The 20736-nt window shown below is 39.1% G+C and overlaps 1 protein-coding gene across 7 annotated transcripts in view; it reads left to right on the top strand.

The window, feature by feature from the left end:
• Positions 1 to 20736, top strand: part of MTHFD1L (methylenetetrahydrofolate dehydrogenase (NADP+ dependent) 1 like) — a 205972-nt gene that overhangs the window by 97791 nt on the left and 87445 nt on the right. For all 7 annotated transcript variants that reach the window (XM_067011020.1, XM_067011018.1, XM_067011019.1 and 4 more), the window contains one exon: positions 20059 to 20198. In XM_067011020.1, the coding sequence (XP_066867121.1) occupies positions 20059 to 20198 (140 nt within the window). The remainder of the gene's footprint in view (positions 1 to 20058; positions 20199 to 20736) is intronic.

Consider the following 20736-nt stretch of genomic DNA (forward strand, 5'->3'; position numbering starts at 1 on the left):
TAGAATTCGCCTGTGAAGCCATCTGGTCCTGGACTTTTGTTTGTTGGAAGATTTTTAATCATAGTTTCAATTTCATTACTTGTGATTTGTCTGTTCATATTTTCTATTTCTTGCAGGTTCAGTCTTGGAAGGTTGTACCTTTCTAAGAATTTGTCCATATCTTCCAGGTTGTCCATTTTATTGGCATATAGTTGCTTGTAGTAATCTCTTATGATCCTTTGTATTTTTGTGGTTTCAGTTGTAACTTCTTTTTCATTTCTAATTTTATTGATTTGAGTCCTCTCTTTTTTCTTGATGAGTCTGGCTAAAGGTTTATCAATTTTGTTTATCTTCTCATCTCAAAGAGCCAGCTTTTATTTTTATTGATCTGTGCTGTTGTTGTTTTCATTTCTATTTCATTTATTTCTGCTCTGATCTTCATGATTTCTTTCCTTCTACTAACTTCGGGTTTTGTTTGTTCTTGTTTCTCTAGTTGCTTTGAGTGTAAGGTTAGGTTGTTTATTTGAGATTTTTCTTGTTTCTTGAGGTGGGATTGTATTGCTATCTACTTCCCTATTAGAACTGCTTTTGCTGCATCTCATAGATTTTGGGTTGTCGTGTTTTCATAGACATATGCCAAGTTCTATTTTTTAAGTATCTTTTTAAAAATTATTATTAATTAATTAATATTTTAATATTTATTTTTGGCTGTGTTGGATCTTCTCCTCTGTGCGAGGGCTTTCTCCAGTTGCAGCGAGCAGGGGCCAGTCTTCATCGCGGTGCGCGGGTCTCTCACTGTCGTGGCCTCTGCTGTTGGGGAGCACAGCCTCCAGACGTGCAGTCTCAGCAGTTGTGGCTCACGGGCCTAGCCGCTCCGCGGCATGTGGGATCCTCCCAGACCAGGGCACGAACCCATGTCCCCTGGACTGGCAGGCGGATTCCCAACCACTGCGCCACCAGGGAAGCCCTGGGAATAGTCTGTGTTAATCATCATTCCTCTGTCAAACTAACATGTAAATTACTATAAAATTACTGTGCTATATATCATACCATATTGTGCTATAGATCAGTAATTATGTTGAGGAAGGAAAAAATTTCCCTCTACCCTTGCAGGTTTTTCTGGCTGGCCTAATAATTACATTGACATGAGACAGATTAACAGGAGAAAAACCAAATTTAATCAGGTACGTACAGGGAATCAGAACATGAGAGATTCCAAAGACAGTCAGGTAAAATGAAGTATATATGTCATCCTGGACTAAGGAGAAGGCTGTAGAGTCTGGGACTTCATAGGTTATGAAGGCAATTCACAGGAAGATGAAAAAGCAAATGTTTGGTAAACAAATATTTCCTTGATTATGCAGAGACAGTGGGACACAAAGAGGACTTTGATCTCCAGGCCCTGCCAAGTACCCCCCCACCTACACCTGACCCATATCCTTTGTAGGTATCTCTGGTGAACGTGCTGTTCCTAGATCAAGCCCTTTATCTAAATTCTTTCAGGCAGTTAAGGAGGAAGTAAAAAGAAAGAATTCCTGAGTCTTCTGTTTCTTAAGAATAATCAACATAAAATAATCCTCATGTCAAAGAGACACATTTTGGGGTGGAAAATTTTGCTCTCCTTTGGTTACTGTAAAAATAGAGGAAGATGAGCTTCATAGTTAAATCAAGAGCAACATTTGTTTAGATTCTAAAAGAATAAATGATGAGGATAGACAAAAAAAATTTAAAGAACAATGATGGATGATTTACCTAACTCTAGATATTAAAACAAGATAATACTGCCATAACAATAAAGAGGAATAAACAAAGAAAACTGATATCAAAGGAATACCTGAGTGTCCTTAATTAGACTTACTCCATTATATGTAGATATTAATAATTTGATAAAGATAACATTTCAGATCAGTGGCCAACAGATGTGTATCACTGATTAAATGATGTTCAGAAGTTTCACTATTAATTTTTTTTTTCCATCCAGCCTCACTAATCTTCTTGCTATTCCCCAAACACACTAGGTGCTTCCACCTCAGGATCTTTGCACTGGCTCTTCTCTCTGCCTGGAGCACTCTTTTTTTTTTTTTTTTTTGGTTGCCCCACACAGCATGCAGGACCTTAGTCCCCCGACCAGGGATCAAACCCATGCCCCCTGCAGTGGAAGTGTGGAGTCTTAACCACTGGACTGCCAGGGAAGTCCCCTGACTATTAATTTTTAAACATAAACTTTAGAGTCCTTCATCACAGTTTATTCCGAACAAAGATGGATTAAATTTTAACATGAATGTCAAAACATAAAGCTTTAAGAAAAAAAGCAAAAAGTATGGTATTACTGGTGTAACATCAAGGTTATTAAAAAGAATTGATGTATATAGAACATGGAAAGAAGTTCACAATACATAAAGTAAAAGAAATTATGCTGCCAAACTATTTATAATGTATTTCTTGCATTTTAAAATTATGAAATAAATATATACTTGCAATGAAAAGATATGAAAGAAGTATATCAAATGATTACTTTTATTCATCTGTGGGAAATGGGGTCCTAGTGACCTTCACTGTATTCATTATGTATTTTGGTATTCTTGAAATTTTTACAATTAGTGTGCATTACTTTTGTGATTTTTTTTTTAAAAGGAAAAATCGATTTAAAATCTGAAGTTATTTGACATGCAGAGTTAGGGATAAATGGTTTTTAGGCAGAGTGCACAGAACAAACAAATGTGGATGCGAAAGAGTTGGTGGGTTCTGAGGATACTTTAGCTGGAGTGTAAGACGTGGCAGAGATGAATTTCATGGTTAGATCGGGTCATTTGGAGGGGAACAAATCCCGATCTGAAATGTTAAGCTTTCAATTACTGGTAGAGATAAATGGACAATTCTTCAATAGTGCTTCCATTAAGACTCCCTTGAGAAGATGGCGTTTGAGGTAGGTTTTGAAAAACGTTTAAGATCTAATCCAGTAAAGGGGGACAGAGGGGAGAAAGGTCAGTATGTGTTCAAGGAATTACCAGGAGTTCATCCGGCTCAGCGATATGCCAGAGAATACAGACTGGACGTATACTTTCAACGTCCTTAAAGATCATGGAGAAGAGCATACAGTTTCTGATCCATGAGAACTTCTGGGATGATTTTGTAGTGTTACTTTTATCAGGACTCCACTGGAAGATGGGGTTTCTTTCCAAACTACCCCTTTCCCATCAGGTAAGACAGTCCACCTTCCTGAAGAGAATGAGTGAGGGAAAGGAGAGGCCAAAGGGTTAGCTAATTGGCCCCTTCCCCAGGAAAGTACTCGGTTAGCAGTTACAGATGTGGGTGCTTCACAACCAGCAGCACTACTTCTGGGTATTTCCACAAGGTAAGAGCTCAGAAATACAATGTTGAGTGAAAAAGCAGCTAGTGGAATTGTACATACAGTCTCACACACTTAAAAAACATACAGACAGCACTGTATTTTGTTTATGCCTTTGGACATGTGCAGAAGAATGAAAACATGACCCACATAAGCACCAAGTTAATAAGAATTGCTGACTATGAGAGGAAGGGAAGGAGCTGAACTGGTACCCGTGCGTGAGGATAGCCTTCAGCTCTATCTGTGCTGTGTTACTTCTTTGTAAAAGGAAAATAAGCAGTTGTGGCAAAATGTTAATGTTTGTTATTTATGCAAGGCTGGGGAGGAATATAGGTTGGAATTTAGGAGACAGGCTGAGGCTAAAGGCGTAGATTGACAGTTGTCATTAGTATGTGGTCAAGTCTTTACTTTTTTTAGAGCTAAATCTGGATGCTAACAGTCATGTTTAGCGGGTCAGGGCCTTTATGTTACTTTCTAGCAGGAGTGATGGTTGTATATAGCCATCCATGCTCTTCCATTTCCCTTGATAATGGGAATGGTAGAGATGTGGACAGTAGATGACCTGAGGGATCAGACAGCCTGAGCCCCGGCGAGACTTTCTCTCTACAAACGCAATGGGAAGAAGTGAAGAGATTTCTCAGAGGTTGCCCTTGTAGCCTGCTGTCCGGAGGCAGTGAGGATGGCTTATTCATCCACTAAAAACTCCTTCTTCCCCACTGAGATGTTCAGTTATGTCCTAAAGAATGAGGGTTTTTAAAAAACTTTTATTTTTCATATATTCAAGTGTTTATGCACGCAGACATACTGAATTTTAGACACCAGTGATATGAGTACCTTCTTTTGATTGCCCCCCACCCCAGCCCACCTCAGTCATGTTTAGTCCTTTTTTGTTTGTTTTATAAAAGTGAGTGAATGTTTTGGTCGACTGGATTGTTTTTACTTTTTAGGGTCAGGCAATAGTTTAATAATAAATTCTAAAAATATTTAAAACAACTATGAAAATAGGGTTTTTTTGCCTTCAAAGAACACTTCTTTGTTTAGCACATACACAGAGGAGATAGAATTTAGAGTGGGAACAGTTCTTAAAGTCAGATGAACAGGAAACCCTCTTGAGACCTACTGTGTGTCCTCTTCTACTGCAAACTGACATACCAGTTTCTGCTGTCTTGATTTAAATCTGTGTCTGGAGCTTTCGATTAGATCCTCTCTCACTTACCTTCAGTGGCATAGCTTTGGGGCATCTATCAAAGAGTTACAGCCACTCTCAGCCTCAGAAATTTTAGCTTTTTCATCAGCAAAACTTTGAGCAAATCTCACATCTTTTCTAAATTAGAAATGTAACCTTGTCTTTAGTCCCAGAGTTACTGTTGTGCAGAGAAAGAAAACACTGCATAACGTTCAAATTATGTGCAAACTGAAATGATAGAAATGAAAAGTGCTATCATGTTTCTAAGTAGGCTTTATTTTCACAAAGAATCAGCTAGGATTAGGTTCACCCACACATAACAGCAATAGTGAAAAAAGTGGCCCAAAGCAAATATAAGTTTATTTCTCTGCCATGTAGAAGAAATCCAGGGTAGACAGTCTTGACTGGTTTGTCATCTACTCAGTCATCAGGGTGTGCCTAGTAGCCCAGGATGGTTGCACAGGCCCCAGCCATCACATCTGTAACCCAGCTAGCAGGAAGGAGAATGAAAGGCATATCACCTTTTCTAGAGCCTTACTGGAAGTCATACAACACTTCTGTTTATATCTTATTAACAACCTTGGTCTCATAGCCATACCTAGCTGCAAGAGAAGCTAAGACATTTTCTGATTCTGTATGGACTCCTTTAAATAGAAAGGTGAGGTTAGCATGACATAGTTCAAGAGGTTTTCCCAGACTCAGAATCAAGTTAATGCCAAGTCATCCGTGTCACTGTACCTCACTGTCTCTCTTGTGTGTGTGTGTGTGTGTGTGTGTGTGTGTGTGTGAGAGAGAGAGACAGTATCTGCCAGGGTTTAGAGAGAGGAGACCTTTGACTTCTTTGACTTCTCTACACAAATATACTTAGGATTATCTTCTAAATCAGCCAAACCGACAGGCCCACTTTCATTCTTAAGTAAATCAAAGATCAGTTTTTTCTTGTGTGATACAAATAATCATATGTCTATTATTGGTACTTAACCCAAGTTGGACCCCACTACTAGATATAAGGCCAGTCTGGGGACATACCAAGAGCAGGAGAAAGAAACAGGGGTGGCAAGGCAAATGAGGTTTTGTTCTTTGTTTATACAAAATAAGAATGATACCAAACTTTAGTATCAACTCCTTCTTCACATAGGGATGGGGTAGAGGTGCAGAGGTGGGGACATGAGAATTATTCCTGACGCTTTGTTACCTTTCCCTTATAAACTGTTTATTTAGACATCTCAAGGGCATGTTCCGTGGTCAACAGTACAGAGAGATTCAAGGATGTAAATAACAGCGAAAACGGTTAAAAGTGCCTGATATATTTTCTCCTTCACATCAGATTTTCCAGTAATCAGTAATATGTTTCTACTCATATATATTCATTTTATAGACGGAAAGTATTGTTTTTTAAATAAGCCAAGGAAAAAATGTGCTCATCCCTCCTTTCGGGGCAATTATCTTTACTTTGAGTTTTTTAGACTTGTAAGTAGGAATTACTGGCCTTTTCAGTGAGTCCTCATTTGTTCTGTTAAATCGAATCCTTTCAAGATCTTGTACCACTGGACAGGCAGGGGGGCTTGTCTCTTGCTAGTGACCAGGTCAGACACACTGAAGAAAACATGGAAAGAAGGACCACGGAGACCATTTCTGCCCAAAAGAGCCACTGGATCAGTGAGAGTAACATTGCATCTGTGCCCCTAACTGTACTGGTAATGGCTGATAACACTGAGGTCAGGGTCATCATTGCTTTGAGCTACCTGTGCCATTTGTCCCAGTGCTGAGCGGAGTGGGACCAAGTCTGGATTATCATTAAATTGATCTTGTGAGAAACCAGTGGGGCTAGACATGACTGTAAAACCAGCCGGTCTGTCTCCCTTCCTAGATAAGAAATCTGCAGAGTCTGGGCCAGTGGCTCTTGCATGTTTTGACTGAAACCCAGAGCATAAAGTACATTTTATATCACAAAATGCATGTGCACACAGGCACACACGTGTGCAAAAATGGAATCAACGTCTTATGAAACAAGACTACTTTTTCATCATATTTCATGTATCCTAATATTTCCTATCCTATTTCTTCTTTTTTTAAAAAATTCTTGTTGCAACCCAGTAAATTGATTATGTAAAACACTAATGGGTCTCTACCTTCAGTTCAAAAATTCCTGCCCTGCCTGCTTTTATTTAGTTAAATACGTTGTAAAATCTGCCAGCTTTCAAGTTCAGAATGTTTTCCTTCCGTCTTAGTTTCTTTTTCTATAATAGAAGTTGTCATACTAGGAATGTTGGTAGATTTAATTTGTTTCCAAACTCAGGAATGTTGGTTTCTCTTGCTGGGTTTCTTGCAGTTGCAGAAGAAGCTAATATAGGTTTTTGGATGTTGTTTTTTTCCCCTGGGAACCTTTGAGATAAAACGTATTTACCTTTTGACATTTATGCTTTTTTCCTCCTTGGTTTGGTTTCCATCAACTGCTCGATGAAAAATGTTCTATTTCATCTTTCCATTACTTTAGATTAAGGCATGTTGTTAGCAAAGACTTTCAAAATTTCTTTCAAGTTATTTTCCTAGTGTCCGGTTTCCAGGAGCTGCAAGAGAACAGCTCTGCCCCAAGCAGTCATCCAAAAATCCAGGCCCTTAGCCAGAACTTTGGGGTACCACAGGTTGCTAAAAATGGAACGGTTAAAACCTTGGTCAGAGCAATGACATTGTACAAGTGCTCATGATCTGTACAAGAAGTTGGCATCTTTGGATAATGAATTTATGAATTTAATTCAGTTGGATTTTTATAGAGGAGGTAAAAGTAACATGTATAATTTAATTTTCATCTAAACATTTTTTTCAAAATCAAATTTCACTTTGGTTAAAATCATTTTACAAAACAAGATGTATAACGATGGGTTCAAATAACAGGAACCAGTGTCTGTACCTAATTAATTCTCTGGAAGAAGGAAATTCTGGATCCTGATACCAAAGTACATCTAAGTGGCATTACTGGTATTTTCAAAGTTTTGTGTGTGTGTGTGTGTGTGTGTGTGTGTGTGTGTGTATGTGTAAGGCGGGCCTCTCACTGCTGTGGCCTCTCCCGTTGCGGAGCACAGGCTCCGGACGCGCAGGCTCAGTGGCCATGGCTCACGGACCCAGCCGCTCCACGGCACGTGGGACCTTCCCGGACCGGGGCGCGAACCCGCATCCCCTGCATCGGCAGGCGGACTCGCAACCACTGCGCCACCAGGGAAGCCCTCAAAGTTTTTATTACTACCAAAAACAGATAGTTCATATGGACCAATGTCCTTTTTATACTTTCCTTATCGTCTCTTTCCTTTTCTCCTAATAAATCCCCTGTAACCTTCTCATGCTTCTATACGATTACCAAACTTCCCCTAATGTGTAAGCACTGCCATCACCAAAAAAGTAAGAAAGAGGAAAGGCACATGTTAATATTAATATTTTTTTTCTTTTTTAATTGGTTTCTTTTTCCTTTAAATCTCCTAATATGTGCCCAGTTGAATCTGTATACTTGATGAAAATTTGACCCTAAGACATTTAATAAAACCGAAGAGCAAAGACAAGTCCGAAAGAGCAGAAAGGATTTCATTTTTTTGTAGAATTTCATAGACTTAAGTTAGATCCTTAAAATTAATACGTTCTAAATCAGGTCCCCCCACCCTTTTTTTTCCAGCAGTAGTAATAATACAGAGCTTCCCCTGTCATTTATTGATTCATTCTGGCTTACTTAGTCTCCTTCTAGTCATTGAAAAAATAATTGAAATCCTTGAAGGCCAGCAGCCTACCTTGAGCTCCAATTCAGAGTTTATGTGGTTCTGTGACTCTGAACTCCACTTGCCCTGAGTTTATCTGTAGACAGCTGCAGTGGAGTAGACATGTTTACATAGGGTAGAAAAAGGCAGTTTGAAGAGTCCAGTTTCCATTCCTGTAGCATTGTTCAGGAATTATAGCCCACAGTGCTTCAGAATGAAGCCTAGTCCGCCATCTACCTTACTTCTTCCTGTACAACGGTTTTGTTTACATTTCTGATTTGTCGTGAGAAAGTTAAGTGCTAACCGAATGAAAGCTACGGTTTTATTTCTCCCTCTGTTTACTAGAAATTCTTTTGAGGATTAAGTTAGCAAAATCTGCCCTGTGCAGGCATACTTCTTATCTAACCTATTTTGAGCTAAACTGATTGCAAAGCCTAGTTCTTCTGTGAGACCTCTAACAGTCCATAAATTCAAGTTCATGTCCCAAAGTAATGGGGACTCACCATGTTGTGTATTTGATATGTATGTTGGTTGCATGTATCATGGAGAGAAAAATTATTACCATTATAAAGTGGCTGTGAAATCTGAAAATTCTAATCTTCTGAGTACACATGGAGTAAACCCTTAATGACACAGCAAGGTGGAAATTCAATTTGCTATGATAGTGACAATATTCAGGTGTCTCAAGTAGCCAGAAACTCAGGGACAACTCTTGGTGCCTCAATTCAACTCTATCCCAGAGCCTAAGGAGGGTTTTCAAACCCCAGTGTAAAAGCAAAAACGAGAATTTCATATCTGAAGTATTTGTTGCCTTTTCTCCCACCACGGTGTGCAATTTGGAAAGGAAAACCCAAACAAGAGAGTTGGGACTGGTCATTTCCCCAGCCGGTGCTGGAGGGTGGACGCCTGGCTTGGAGGAGGCTGGGAAGACCCATCTTGGGATCTGACTCATCCAGTGAAAGGTGGTGAAATACCCACTGACGCTCAGAATACCTTCTGGTTCTCAAGAGGCCAGATTGCAGAGCAAGTATTCTCTGCCTGTGACCTGTTTCTGCTGGTGTTGGATACCAAACCCAGATGGAGCTGGTCCTTGCAGCTCTTTCTTTTTTACCAGTATACTCCCCGCCACTGCCCAGAACTCAGCACTGTAGGCTGAGAACTGGGAGAGGATAAGATTCATTATCGCTAGATGAATTGCTCTAAGAGAGAAAAGAACTTTCTGAATTGAGAGAGAGAGAGAATGGAAGGAAGGAGGGAGAGAGGGAAGGACGGGAGGGAAGAAATGTAATAGAGAAGAAGACTGCAGATTACTTACTTTCTTTTATCACAGCAGGGCCACATGGCAATTAGAAAACAAGTCTGGGGTTCAGGAAAAGAATCTAGAGCTACATCTTCGATATCAAATTATTATTGAAGTACAAGGTGTTGATTTCCATCTTGGTACACAGCTTGCCGAGCAGCTGAGTTAAAGAAATGCTGCAGGATCAGTTATACGTGGACGGGGCAGGATGGAGTAGGGGCCTAGCCTGCACTCAGATGGACCATGGTTTCCATCCAAGCTCTAGCGCCTTCTAACTGTGTGACCTTGGAAAAAAATTATTTAAACTTGTACATCTTAACTTCATAATCTGTAAGCAGAGGACGAAGGCGATAAAAAGTGAAATGAGATGGAGAATGTCTAGTGCATTGCCGGGCACACAGGCATGTCAGTAAATGTCAAGGTCTGTGCCTCTCCCCAAGCCCCAGTCTCTATTTGAATAGCTTTTCCCCATCATATATGTTTGTTCTTGGTAGTAAGACGGATCATTGCCATCACCCGTGTTGTCCTGTATTCCTCGCTTCCTTACGGCGTTGGTGCATCAGTCACCCGTGAGACACCACTCTTCATCACCAGGAACTGCCGTGTTGTAGTGAACACACCGTTGACACAGCACATCAGACTTTGCTGAGTGGAGCTTTTACTCATATTTCAGGGTCTCATGGGACATATGGTTATCGTTAACATAATCTTGTACAGTGTTTTTGTTTTTTTGTGGTTTTTTGGGGGGGTACGCGGGCCTCTCACTGTTGTGGCCTCTCCCGTTGCGGAGCACAGGCTCCGGACGCGCAGGCGCAGCGGCCATGGCTCACGGGCCCAGCCGCTCTGCGGCACGTGGGATCTTCCCGGACCGGGGCACGAACCCGCGTCCCCTGCATCGGCAGGCGGACTCTCAACCACTGCGCCACCAGGGAAGCCCTGTTCCTTTGTTATTAGGTAATGAATGAATCTTTCTCATCTTTGTTTTGTTAAAAATGTGCTGGAAGCCCTGTTTGCTTACTAAGGGAAAACAAAGGCACACTGATAAATGCTTAGATGCCTGGCAGGGTAATAGAGGCTCAGTAGTTACTGAAGGAGAAGGAACAAAGGTTTTTCCTAAATTCTGGGGTGTATATGTTTAATCAAGAGTGCTTCTGGGAAGAACGGCAGGGAGTATGTAATATAGAAAGGAGCGCTCTGGGCCGGGCATCAGAGGGGCCTGGGACAGCATAGCATCTTCTTCATTGTTATCTCAAGAAGAGGGCTTACCTGGCACATAGGAGCCCTGAAGAGGTTAGAATATGTTATCCCTAAAGGTCCCTCATAGCTCTAGAATTTATGAACCCATGGCTTATAGGGCCTGATGTCCTGACGTTAATGCTTTTTTTTTTTTTTTTTTTTTAAGGTAGCAGATCAGTGATTACTCTAAAATCTGAGTCCTAATTGTCACTGCAACTTCTCTGTGTATAGCAAGTTGGGGATCTGATAGAATAGCTTAAATATAAAAATCATTCTCTCTGCCTCATTGAAGAATTTCATAGATAGCAAGTGTGCCTGTCAGTAGTGGCTTTTTTGTTATTATTGTTTCTGTTCAGTTTGTGCCATGTGACTCAGGGTGTCCTAGCAGATCAGCATAGAGAGCCAGCCACCCAGTGGTCCAGTATTGATTTTTATCCAGAGCTCTGTTTCCTGTGCAGGTTACTAAGAGTATATGTCCAAATAGTCCCTTCCCAGAGCAGACCCACTGACAGTTCCTTTCTGAGCAGATTATGGGTTTTGAAGTTTGAATCAAGCCAGGCCACAAAATCCCTATCTACGAGCTTCTGTGCTCACACAGAGTATCAGTCAGCATTTCCTGTTTCCATTCACACTGTAAGTTGAATAGCTGTAAACAACCTCCTCGCCCCTGCCCTCCCCCCCCCCCCAAAAAAAAAAAAGTGATTGCCAAGACAAATAATTCTTGGGGCACGGGCAGTTTCTCGCAAACCTTTTAAAACATGCAGCTTGCAGAAGTCTACATTATGTGCTCTTCAGGATTGCTAAATCATAGTAAATGTACTTGCTTCATGACTCAAGATCAAGTCTATACTACAATCCACATTAAATAATTCCTTCTCCCGTATCTGTTTTAAAATTGAGAGCAGCAAAGACAGTAAGGGAATAAATTGCTTATTTCAGGTCACTAGGAAAACTTAACTTACGGGTTTTCGATGTCGACCAGTCCCAGGGTTTGCCTAGGAAATGAAACTTGCCCCCTTATCACAACCAGACATTGTCCCCCTTGCCCGTGGAACTAAGACACAAACACACAGCACTGCACGGTGTCCACGTCGAAGTTAGTTCTTGTTGATGACACCGTATGAAGTGGTCCTTACTTTTGGAATTACTGATCCACCAGCATACCTTCTGTTTTCCTTAGCAGTCTGATATTTGGAAACAAATAAAAATACATGCAGTATTTCCAAACAGTTTTCAACGGATAAGAATCTGGCACTTCCTCCTGTTTTCTTCATATTGTTTGCCTCCATATTTCCTTTGCATTTGGAAGCCACAGTCCTAGACCTTTATTACAGCATCCTGTTTCCTTCCCTAACTGAAGTTCTCTTTGTTACTGTGCTTCCTTCCTCCCAGTATGAAATTAATCTTGTCTAGCTTATGTAGACATTTTGAGGTGGTCTATCTTTTTCAGATATGACCTTTATAGCTCTTATTAAAATGGTTTTGGTATTTTAAGAAAAAAAGATATGATAGGGAGCTGTAAGAAAACTATTAATTCTGTTTAAATTCTATTTTATGTATATGTCTATCTACCTTTCTCTGTTGAATGATAGCTGGCTCCCTCTCTGATAGTTTCTTCTTTTCTTTGTTAATTCACTCATTTTTTTTTTGCACTTGGTACTAGAGACACAAAGGTGAATGAGATATGGCCCCTGCCCTCCACACGGGAGATGACACCTACGTCTAATTAGGATGCTACATGCAGAGCTAGATGTGGGCTCCGTGGAGCAACAAACCAGAGGGCCAGGAGGGACAGAAGGGGTAGCTTCCTCTGCCTGAGAAGTTCAGAGCGAGCTTCCAGGAAATGAGACATCTGAGCTAAGGCTTTAAGGGAGAGGGGAGAGAAGAACATTCCAGATGGGAGAACAGCGGTGAGGATGAGAAATCACATGCTTTGTGTGGGCTCTCCAGGAAGTGGTGTTCCCGAAACATGATATTTGAGGCAGAGGGTGAGGAAAGTGAAGGTAGTTACATTAGGGGGGGCCTTCGGTTTTATGTTAGGGATCTTGGGAGTTTTTCCTTTGGCAGCACTGAGCTGATGAAGGTAGGAGAACTTGGTAACTATATGTGAAGGCTGAGGAAGGGAAGAGTTCAGGTTTTTTAAAGAGAATTTGAGCATGCAACTTTTGCAAGGGAATTACACGTTTATAAATAAAATGTGTTATTAATATATTAATAACACAATAAAACAAGTGTTTTGACCAAGTGTTTTGAAACTTTCTATTCCCTTTTGTTTGGTTTGGAGGTATATATGTTAATTCAGATGCCTACTGTGTGCCTTGCAATGTTAACAGACATGGTCCCTATCCTCATGGAGTTCACAGTGTAATAGGGGAGCTTCACGTGGACGTGTGCATCCAGTTGGAAAGACTAGAGATCACTTGATCAAACCCCATTATGTGAAATGTGCATAATAGTCTACTTCTAACTATACGGTGACATTAAACAGTTTTTAAAATATCATAACATAGCTACATCGCTTGTTCAAAGGAAATATAGTAAAGGGGAAGAAAATGACTTGTAGCTATGTTCATTCCAAATTGAATACTTTCAAAGGAATGTTTTTCAATTTGTCAAAAACATATCAACAGTCGTAAAAAAATTTTATACCCTCTGGCAGCATACTCTCACCCTTGGAATTTATTCCAAGAATATAATTTGGAAGAGGTTAAAGCGCATATGCACAGCTATTTTGCAGCATTATTTATATTGGAAACAACCCAAACATCTAATAACAGGGGGAACAACTTTGCACATCTTGGTACATCAACAACAAAGTTATAAGTTGCCACTTATAATCATAATTTTTGGAAGTTTGTAGCACAGCAAGAAAACCCTGATAATTTTAAAGTAAAAGAGCAGACTACAAAATTCTACCTAGTCATTAAAAATTATATAGGAATATGAGGTACTAAAAGGAAACCATAAAGAATTAGGACAACTACCTGATTAAAAAAGTCAAAGAGTCTGAAATTATGGGTGATGCTTTATTTTTCTTTTCTTTTTAAAAAAATGTTATTTTATTTATTTTTTTATACGGCATGTTCTTATTAGTCATCATTTTATACACATCCGTGTACACATATCAATCCCAATCGCCCAATTCATCACACCACCATCCCCACCCCCCTGCGGCTTTCCCTCCTTGGTGTCCATATGTTTGTTCTCTACATCTGTGTCTCAACTTCGGTCCTGCAAACCGGTTCATCTGTACCATTTTTCTAGGTTCCACATATATGCGTTAATATACGATATTTGTTTTTCTCTTTCTGACTTACTTCACTCTGTATGACAGTCTCTAGATCCATCCACATCTCTACAAATGACCCAATTTCATTCCTTTTTATGGCTGAGTAATATTCCATTGTATATACGTACCACATCTTTATCCATTCGTCTGTCAATGGGCATTTAGGTTGCATCCATTACCTGGCTATTGTAAATAGTGCTGCAGTGAACATTGGGATGCATGTGTTTTTTGAATTATGGTTTTCTCTGGGTATGTGCCCAGTAGTGGGATTGCTAGGTCATATGGTAATTCTATTTTTAGTTTTTTAAGGAACCTCCATACTGTTCTCCATAGTGGCTGTATCAATTTACATTCCCACCAACAGTGCAAGAGGGTTCCTTTTCTCCACACCCCCTCCAGCATTCGTTGTTTGTAGATTTTCTGATGATGCCCATTCTAACTGGTGTGAGGTGATACCTCATTGTAGTTTTGATTTGCATTTCTCCAATAATTAGTGATGTTGAGCACCTTTTCATGTGCTTCTTGGCCATCTGGATGTCTTCTTTGGAGAAATGTCTATTTAGGTCTTCTGCCCATTTTTGGATTGGGTTGTGTGTTTCTTTAATATTGAACTTCATGAGCTGTTTTATATATATATATATATATATATATATATATATATATATATATATATATATATATATTGGAGATTAAACCTTTGTCCGTTGATTCGTTTGCAAATATTTTCTCCCATTCTGAGGGTTGTCTTTTCGTCTTGTTTATGGTTTCCTTTGCTGTGCAAAAGCTTTGAAGTTTCATTAGGTCCCATTTGTTTATTTTTGTTTTTATTTCCATTACTTTAGGAGGTGGAACAAAAAAGATCTTGCTGTGATTTATGTCAAAGAATGTTCTTCCTATGTTTTCCTCTAAGAGTTTTATAGTCTCCGGTCTTACATTTAGGTATCGAATCCATTTTGAGTTTATTTTTGTGTATGGTGTTAGGGAGTGTTCTAATTTCATTCTTTTATATGTAGCTGTACAGTTTTCCCAGCATGGCTTATTGAAGAGACTGTCTTTTCTCCATTGTATATCCTTGCCTCCTTTGTCATAGATTAGTTGACCATAGGTGCGTGGGTTTATCTCTGGGCTTTCTGTCTTGCTCCATTGACAGATGTTTCTTTTTTTGTGCCAGTACCATATTGTCTTGATTACTGTAGCTTTGTAGTATAGTCTGAAGTCAGGGAGTCTGATTCCTCCAGGTCTGTTTTTTTCCCTCAAGACTGCTTTGGCTATTTGGGGTCTATTGTGTCTCTGTACAAATTTTAAGATTTTTTTGTTCTAGTTCCATAAAAAATGCCATTGGTAGTTTGATAGGGATTGCATTGAAGCTGTAGATTGCTTTGAGTAGTATAGTCATTTTCACAGTATTAATTCTTCCAGTCCAAGACAATGATATACGTCTCTCCATCTGTTGGTATCATCTTTAATTTCTTTCATCAGTGTCTTACAGTTTTTTGCATACAGGTCTTCTGTCTCCCTAGGTACGTTTATTCCTAGGTATTTTATTCTTTTTCTTGCAGTGGTAAATGGGAGTGTTTCCTTAATTTCGCTTTCAGATTCTTCATCATTAGTGTATAGGAATGCAAGAGATTTCTGTGCATTAATTTTGTATCCTGCAACTTTACCAAATTCATTGATTAGCTCTAGTAGTTTTCTGATGGCATTTTTAGGATTCTCTATGTATAGTATCATGTCATCTGCAAACAGTGACAGTTTTACTTCTTCTTTTCCAATTTGGATTCCTTTTTATTCTTTTCTTCTCTGATTGCCATGGCTAAGACTTCCAAAACTATGTTGAATAATAGTGGTGAGAGTGGACATCCTTGTCTTGTTCCTGATCTTAGAGGAAATGGTTTCAGTTTTTCGCCATTGAGAATGATGTTTGCTGTGGGTTTGTCGTATATGGCCTTTATTATGTTGAGGTAGATTCCATCTGTGCCCACTTTCTGGAGAGTTTTTATCATAAATGGGTGTTGAATTTTGTCAAAAGCTTTTTCTGCATCTATTGACATGATCATATGGTTTTTATTCTTCAGTTTGTTAATATGGTGTATCACATTGATTGATTTGCATATATTGAAGAATCCTTGCATCCCTGGCATAAATCCCACTTGATCATGGTGTATGATCCTTTTAATGTGTTGTTGGATTCTGTTTGCTAGTATTTCGTTGTGGTTTTTTACATCTATGTTCATCAGTGATACTGGTCTGTAATTTTCTTTTTTTGTAGTATCCTTGTCCGGTTTTGGTATCAGGGTGATGGTGGCCTCATAGAATGAGTTTGGGAGTGTTCCTTCCTCTGCAATTTTTTGGAAGAGTTTGAGAAGGATGGGTGTTAGCTCTTCTCTAGATGTTTGATAGAATTCACCTGTAAAGCCATCTGGCTCTGGACTTTTGTTTGTTGGCAGATTTTTTATCACAGTTGCAATTTCGTTACTTGTGATTGGTCTGTTCATATTTTCTATTTCTTCCTGGTTCAGTCTTGAGAGGTTATACCTTTCTAAGAATTTGTCCATTTCTTCCAGGTTGTCCATTTTATTGGCATAGAGTTGCTTGTAGTAGTCTCTTAGGATGCTTTGTATTTCTGTGGTGTCTGTTGTAACTTCTCCTTTTCCATTTCTAATTTTATTGGTTTGAGTCCTCTCCCTCTTTTTCTTGATGAGTCTGGCTAATGGTTTATCAATTTTGTTTATCTTCTCAAAGAACCAGCTTTTAGTTTTATTGACCTTTGCTATTGTTTTCTTTGTTTCTGTTTCATTTATTTCTGCTCCAATCTTTATGGTTTCTTTTCTTCTGCTAACTTTGGATTTTTGTTTGTTCTTCTTTCTCTAGTTCCTTTAGGTGTAAGGTTAGATTGTTTATTTGAGATTTTTCTTGTTTCTTGAGGTAGGCTTGTATAGCTATAAACTTCTCTCTTAGAACTGCTTTTGCCGCATCCCATAGGTTTTGGATCGTCGTGTTTTCATTGTCATTTGTCTCTAGGTATTTTTTGATTTCCTCTTTGATTTCTTCAGTGATCTCTTGGTTATTTAGTAACATATTGCTTAGCCTCCATGTGTTTGTGTTTTTTCCTTTGTTTTTTCCCTGTAATTCATTTCTAATCTCATAGCATTGTGTTCAGAAAAGATGCTTGATATGATTTCAATTTTCTTAAATTTACTGAGGCTTGATTTGTGACCCCAGAAGTGATCTATCCTGGAGAATGTTCCGTGCGCACTTGAGAAGAAAGTGTAAATCTGCTGTTTTGGGATGCAATGTCCTATAAATATCAATTAAATCTATCTGGTCTGTTGTGTCATTTAAAGCTTCTGTTTCCTTGTTTATTTTCATTATGGATGATGATCTGTCCATTGGTGTAAGTGAGGTGTTAACATCCCCCACTGTTATTGTGTTACTGTCAATTTCCTCTTTTAGAGCTGTTAGCAGTTGCGTTATGTATTGAGGTGTTCCTGTGTTGGGTGCATATATATTTATAATTGTTATATCTTCTTCTTGGATGGATCCCTTGATCATTAGGTAGTGTCCTTCCTTGTCTCTTGTAACATTCTTTATTTTAAAGTCTATTTTATCTGATGTGAGTATTGCTACTCCAGCTTTCTTTTGATTTCCATTTGCATGGAATATGTTTTTCCATCCCCTCACTTTCAGTCTGTATGTGTCCCTAGGTCTGAAGTGGGTCTCTTGTAGACAGCATATATATGGGTCTTCTTTTTGTATCCATTCAGCAAGCCTGAGTCCTTTGGTTGGAGCATTTAATCCATTCATGTTAAGGTAAATATTGAGCTGTATGTCCCTATGACCATTTTTGTAGGTCCTTTTCTTCTCTTGTGTTTCCCACTTAGAGAAGTTCCTTTAGCTTTTGTTGTAGAGCTGGTTTGGTGGTTCTGAATTCTCTTAGCTTTTGCTTGTCTGTAAAGCTTTTGATTTCTCCATCAAATCTGAATGAGATCCTTGCTGGGTAGAGTAATCTTGGTTGTAGGTTCTTCCCTTTCATCACTTTAAGTATATCATGCCACTCCCTTCTGGCTTGTAGGGTTCCTGCTGAGAATCAGCTGTTAACCTTATGGGAGTTCCCTTGTATGTTATTTGTCGTTTTTCCCTTGTTGCTTTCCGTAATTTTTCTTTGTCTTTAATTTTTGCCAATTTGATCATTATGTGTCTTGGAGTGTTTCTCCTTGGGTTTATTCTTTATGGGACTCTGCACTTCCTGGACTTGGGTGGCTATTTCCTTTCCCATGTTAGGGAAGTTTTTTACTATAATCTCTTCAAATATTTTCTCGGGTCCTTTGTCTCTCTCTTCTTCTTCTGGGACCCCTATAATGTGAATGTTGTTGTGTTTAATGTTGTCCCAGAGGTGTCTTAGGCTGTCTTCATTTCTTCTCATTCTTTTTCCTTTATTCTGTTCTGCAGCAGTGAATTCCACCATTCTGTCTTCCAGGTCACTTATCCGTTCTTCTGCCTCAGTTATTCTGCTAGTGATTCCTTCTAGTGTATTTTTCATTTCACTTATTGTACTGTTCATCTCTGTTTGTTTGTTCTTTAATTCTTCTAGGTCTTTGTTAAACATTTCTTGCATCTTCTTGATCTTTGCCTCCATTCTTTTTCTGAGGTCCTGGATCATCTTCACTATCATTATTCTGAATTCTTTTTCTGGAAGGTTGCCTATCTCCACTTCATTTAGTTGTTTTTCTGGGGTTTTATCTTGTTCCTTCATCTGGTACACAGCCCTCTGCCTTTTCATCTTGTCTGTCTTTCTATGAATGTGGTTTTTGTTCCACAGGCTGCAGGATTGTAGTCCTTCTTGCTTCTGCTGTCTGTCTTCCCTCTCTATTTTTCTTTTCTTAATTTTTATTAATATTTTATTAAAATAAATTTCTTAATTTATCCAGTGAATGCTGGGGACAAATATCCTCATTTATTCACATGTTAAATGGTTTCTATATTTTATCTTAGTAAATTTTTTTTACTGCCTCTTCCTCTGTCTGCCATAAATTATGGCCCTGGTTGTACTGTAAGTATATAGTGCATATTCCATAAATATTTAATTTCTATTCCATTAATAGTCCTTCCCTAGAGCAGTGTGCTTCTCAAATTTTAATGGGCATTCATCTCACTAAGGGATCTTGTCTAGATGCTGGTTCTGATTCAGTAGTTCTGGGATAGAGCCCAAGAGTCTGCATTTCTCATAAACCCCCAGGGGCTGCTGATGTGGCTGGTCCAGAGCTCTGCTTTGTGTATGAAGATGCTGCTGCTTACCCAGTGTCAGGAGTATTATCTTGGAAGGCAGTGTTGGATAGTCTCCCTGCTATAGCCATAACTGCCTCAGTAACATTTTTAGCAGGGGAACTGTGGGGGGCAGGGGAAAGGCTGGTTAAAGATGAGTGTCCTCTGTGGTTATGAAGTAAAAATACCATCTTATTATCAAGCCTGATGATCAACCTCCTTAAACGGCTCAACTAACTTCAATTTTGTCCATCAATAGAAATGGCCAGATGGAATGAAAATAAGTGATTCTGTATGTATCTTATAAAGAGTAAGGAAAGATGTTCTATGCTAATCATACTAGCAATGTTCTTTGACACAATTTGGAACCTGATTAAAAAGTTGAGAATTCCATCTGTGTTAAGGAAAGCTTTGCCTTGACCTTCTATACTGGAAGAAAAATCTTGGCCATGACAATGAATCCTTAAGGAACAGTGGTGTGAAGCTGAGTAGAGAGTCATCTTTTTATGGAATGTAAGGAAGTAGGACATTTTCTAAAACCATGGAAATGTCTTTTTAACCTTTGTATATGAACAAAGGTAAAAATGTATGTATAGTCGCCTTCAATGCAGAGGAGAATTTATCATCCTTTGAATTTGAACCACATCAATGATTGTCAAAACCTACTGTTGTTTTTAGAAGATAATAGCAAGTTTCCAACTTGATTCTCCACAGTGACTGAAGCTGGCTTTGGTGCTGATATTGGCATGGAGAAATTCTTCAACATCAAGTGCAGAGCTTCTGGCTTGGTGCCCAGTGTTGTGGTGCTGGTGGCAACGGTGCGGGCTCTGAAGATGCATGGAGGCGGACCAAGTGTAAGCACTGTGCTTCCTTTCTAACAAAACAGAAGGAAGCAGAATTGAACCTTTGAAACATCCAAACCTGCTTCATAACTGCAGTTTTCTGGAATATCTCCTTTTTCACACATCACCATCACAGGGCACTTAGAGTTCAGTTCGATCAAGTAATTAGTAACACCCACAAAGTTGTTTCTAAGCAATTTTGGGGGAAGGAGCATAATGTGACCACTTTTTAGTTCTAAGAGTCTAAACTGAAACTTATGTCAACATTTTATAACCCTGTGGTAATGGGAGGATAGAGGCTTTGGTTCCCGAGTGAAGAACAGAAGGGTTAGCGTGATTACTTTTGTGGGTGAGGTTGTTCAGTGTTTGTACAGATAGTTTTTTGGTTCACTGACGCTACATCTCATCAGATTTCATCTAGCACTATTTTCCTTCTGTTTCTGTTTATTATGATTTCACTTTATAACTGTGTTAGAGCACTGGATTATTTCTAAGAGAGCTTTGCTTAGAAAACACAAATTCTATTTGAACATTTTTAAAGACTTTATCA

The sequence above is a fragment of the Kogia breviceps genome, chromosome 13 (assembly GCF_026419965.1).
Source record: "Kogia breviceps isolate mKogBre1 chromosome 13, mKogBre1 haplotype 1, whole genome shotgun sequence".
In the NCBI taxonomy this organism is placed as follows: domain Eukaryota; kingdom Metazoa; phylum Chordata; class Mammalia; order Artiodactyla; family Physeteridae; genus Kogia; species Kogia breviceps.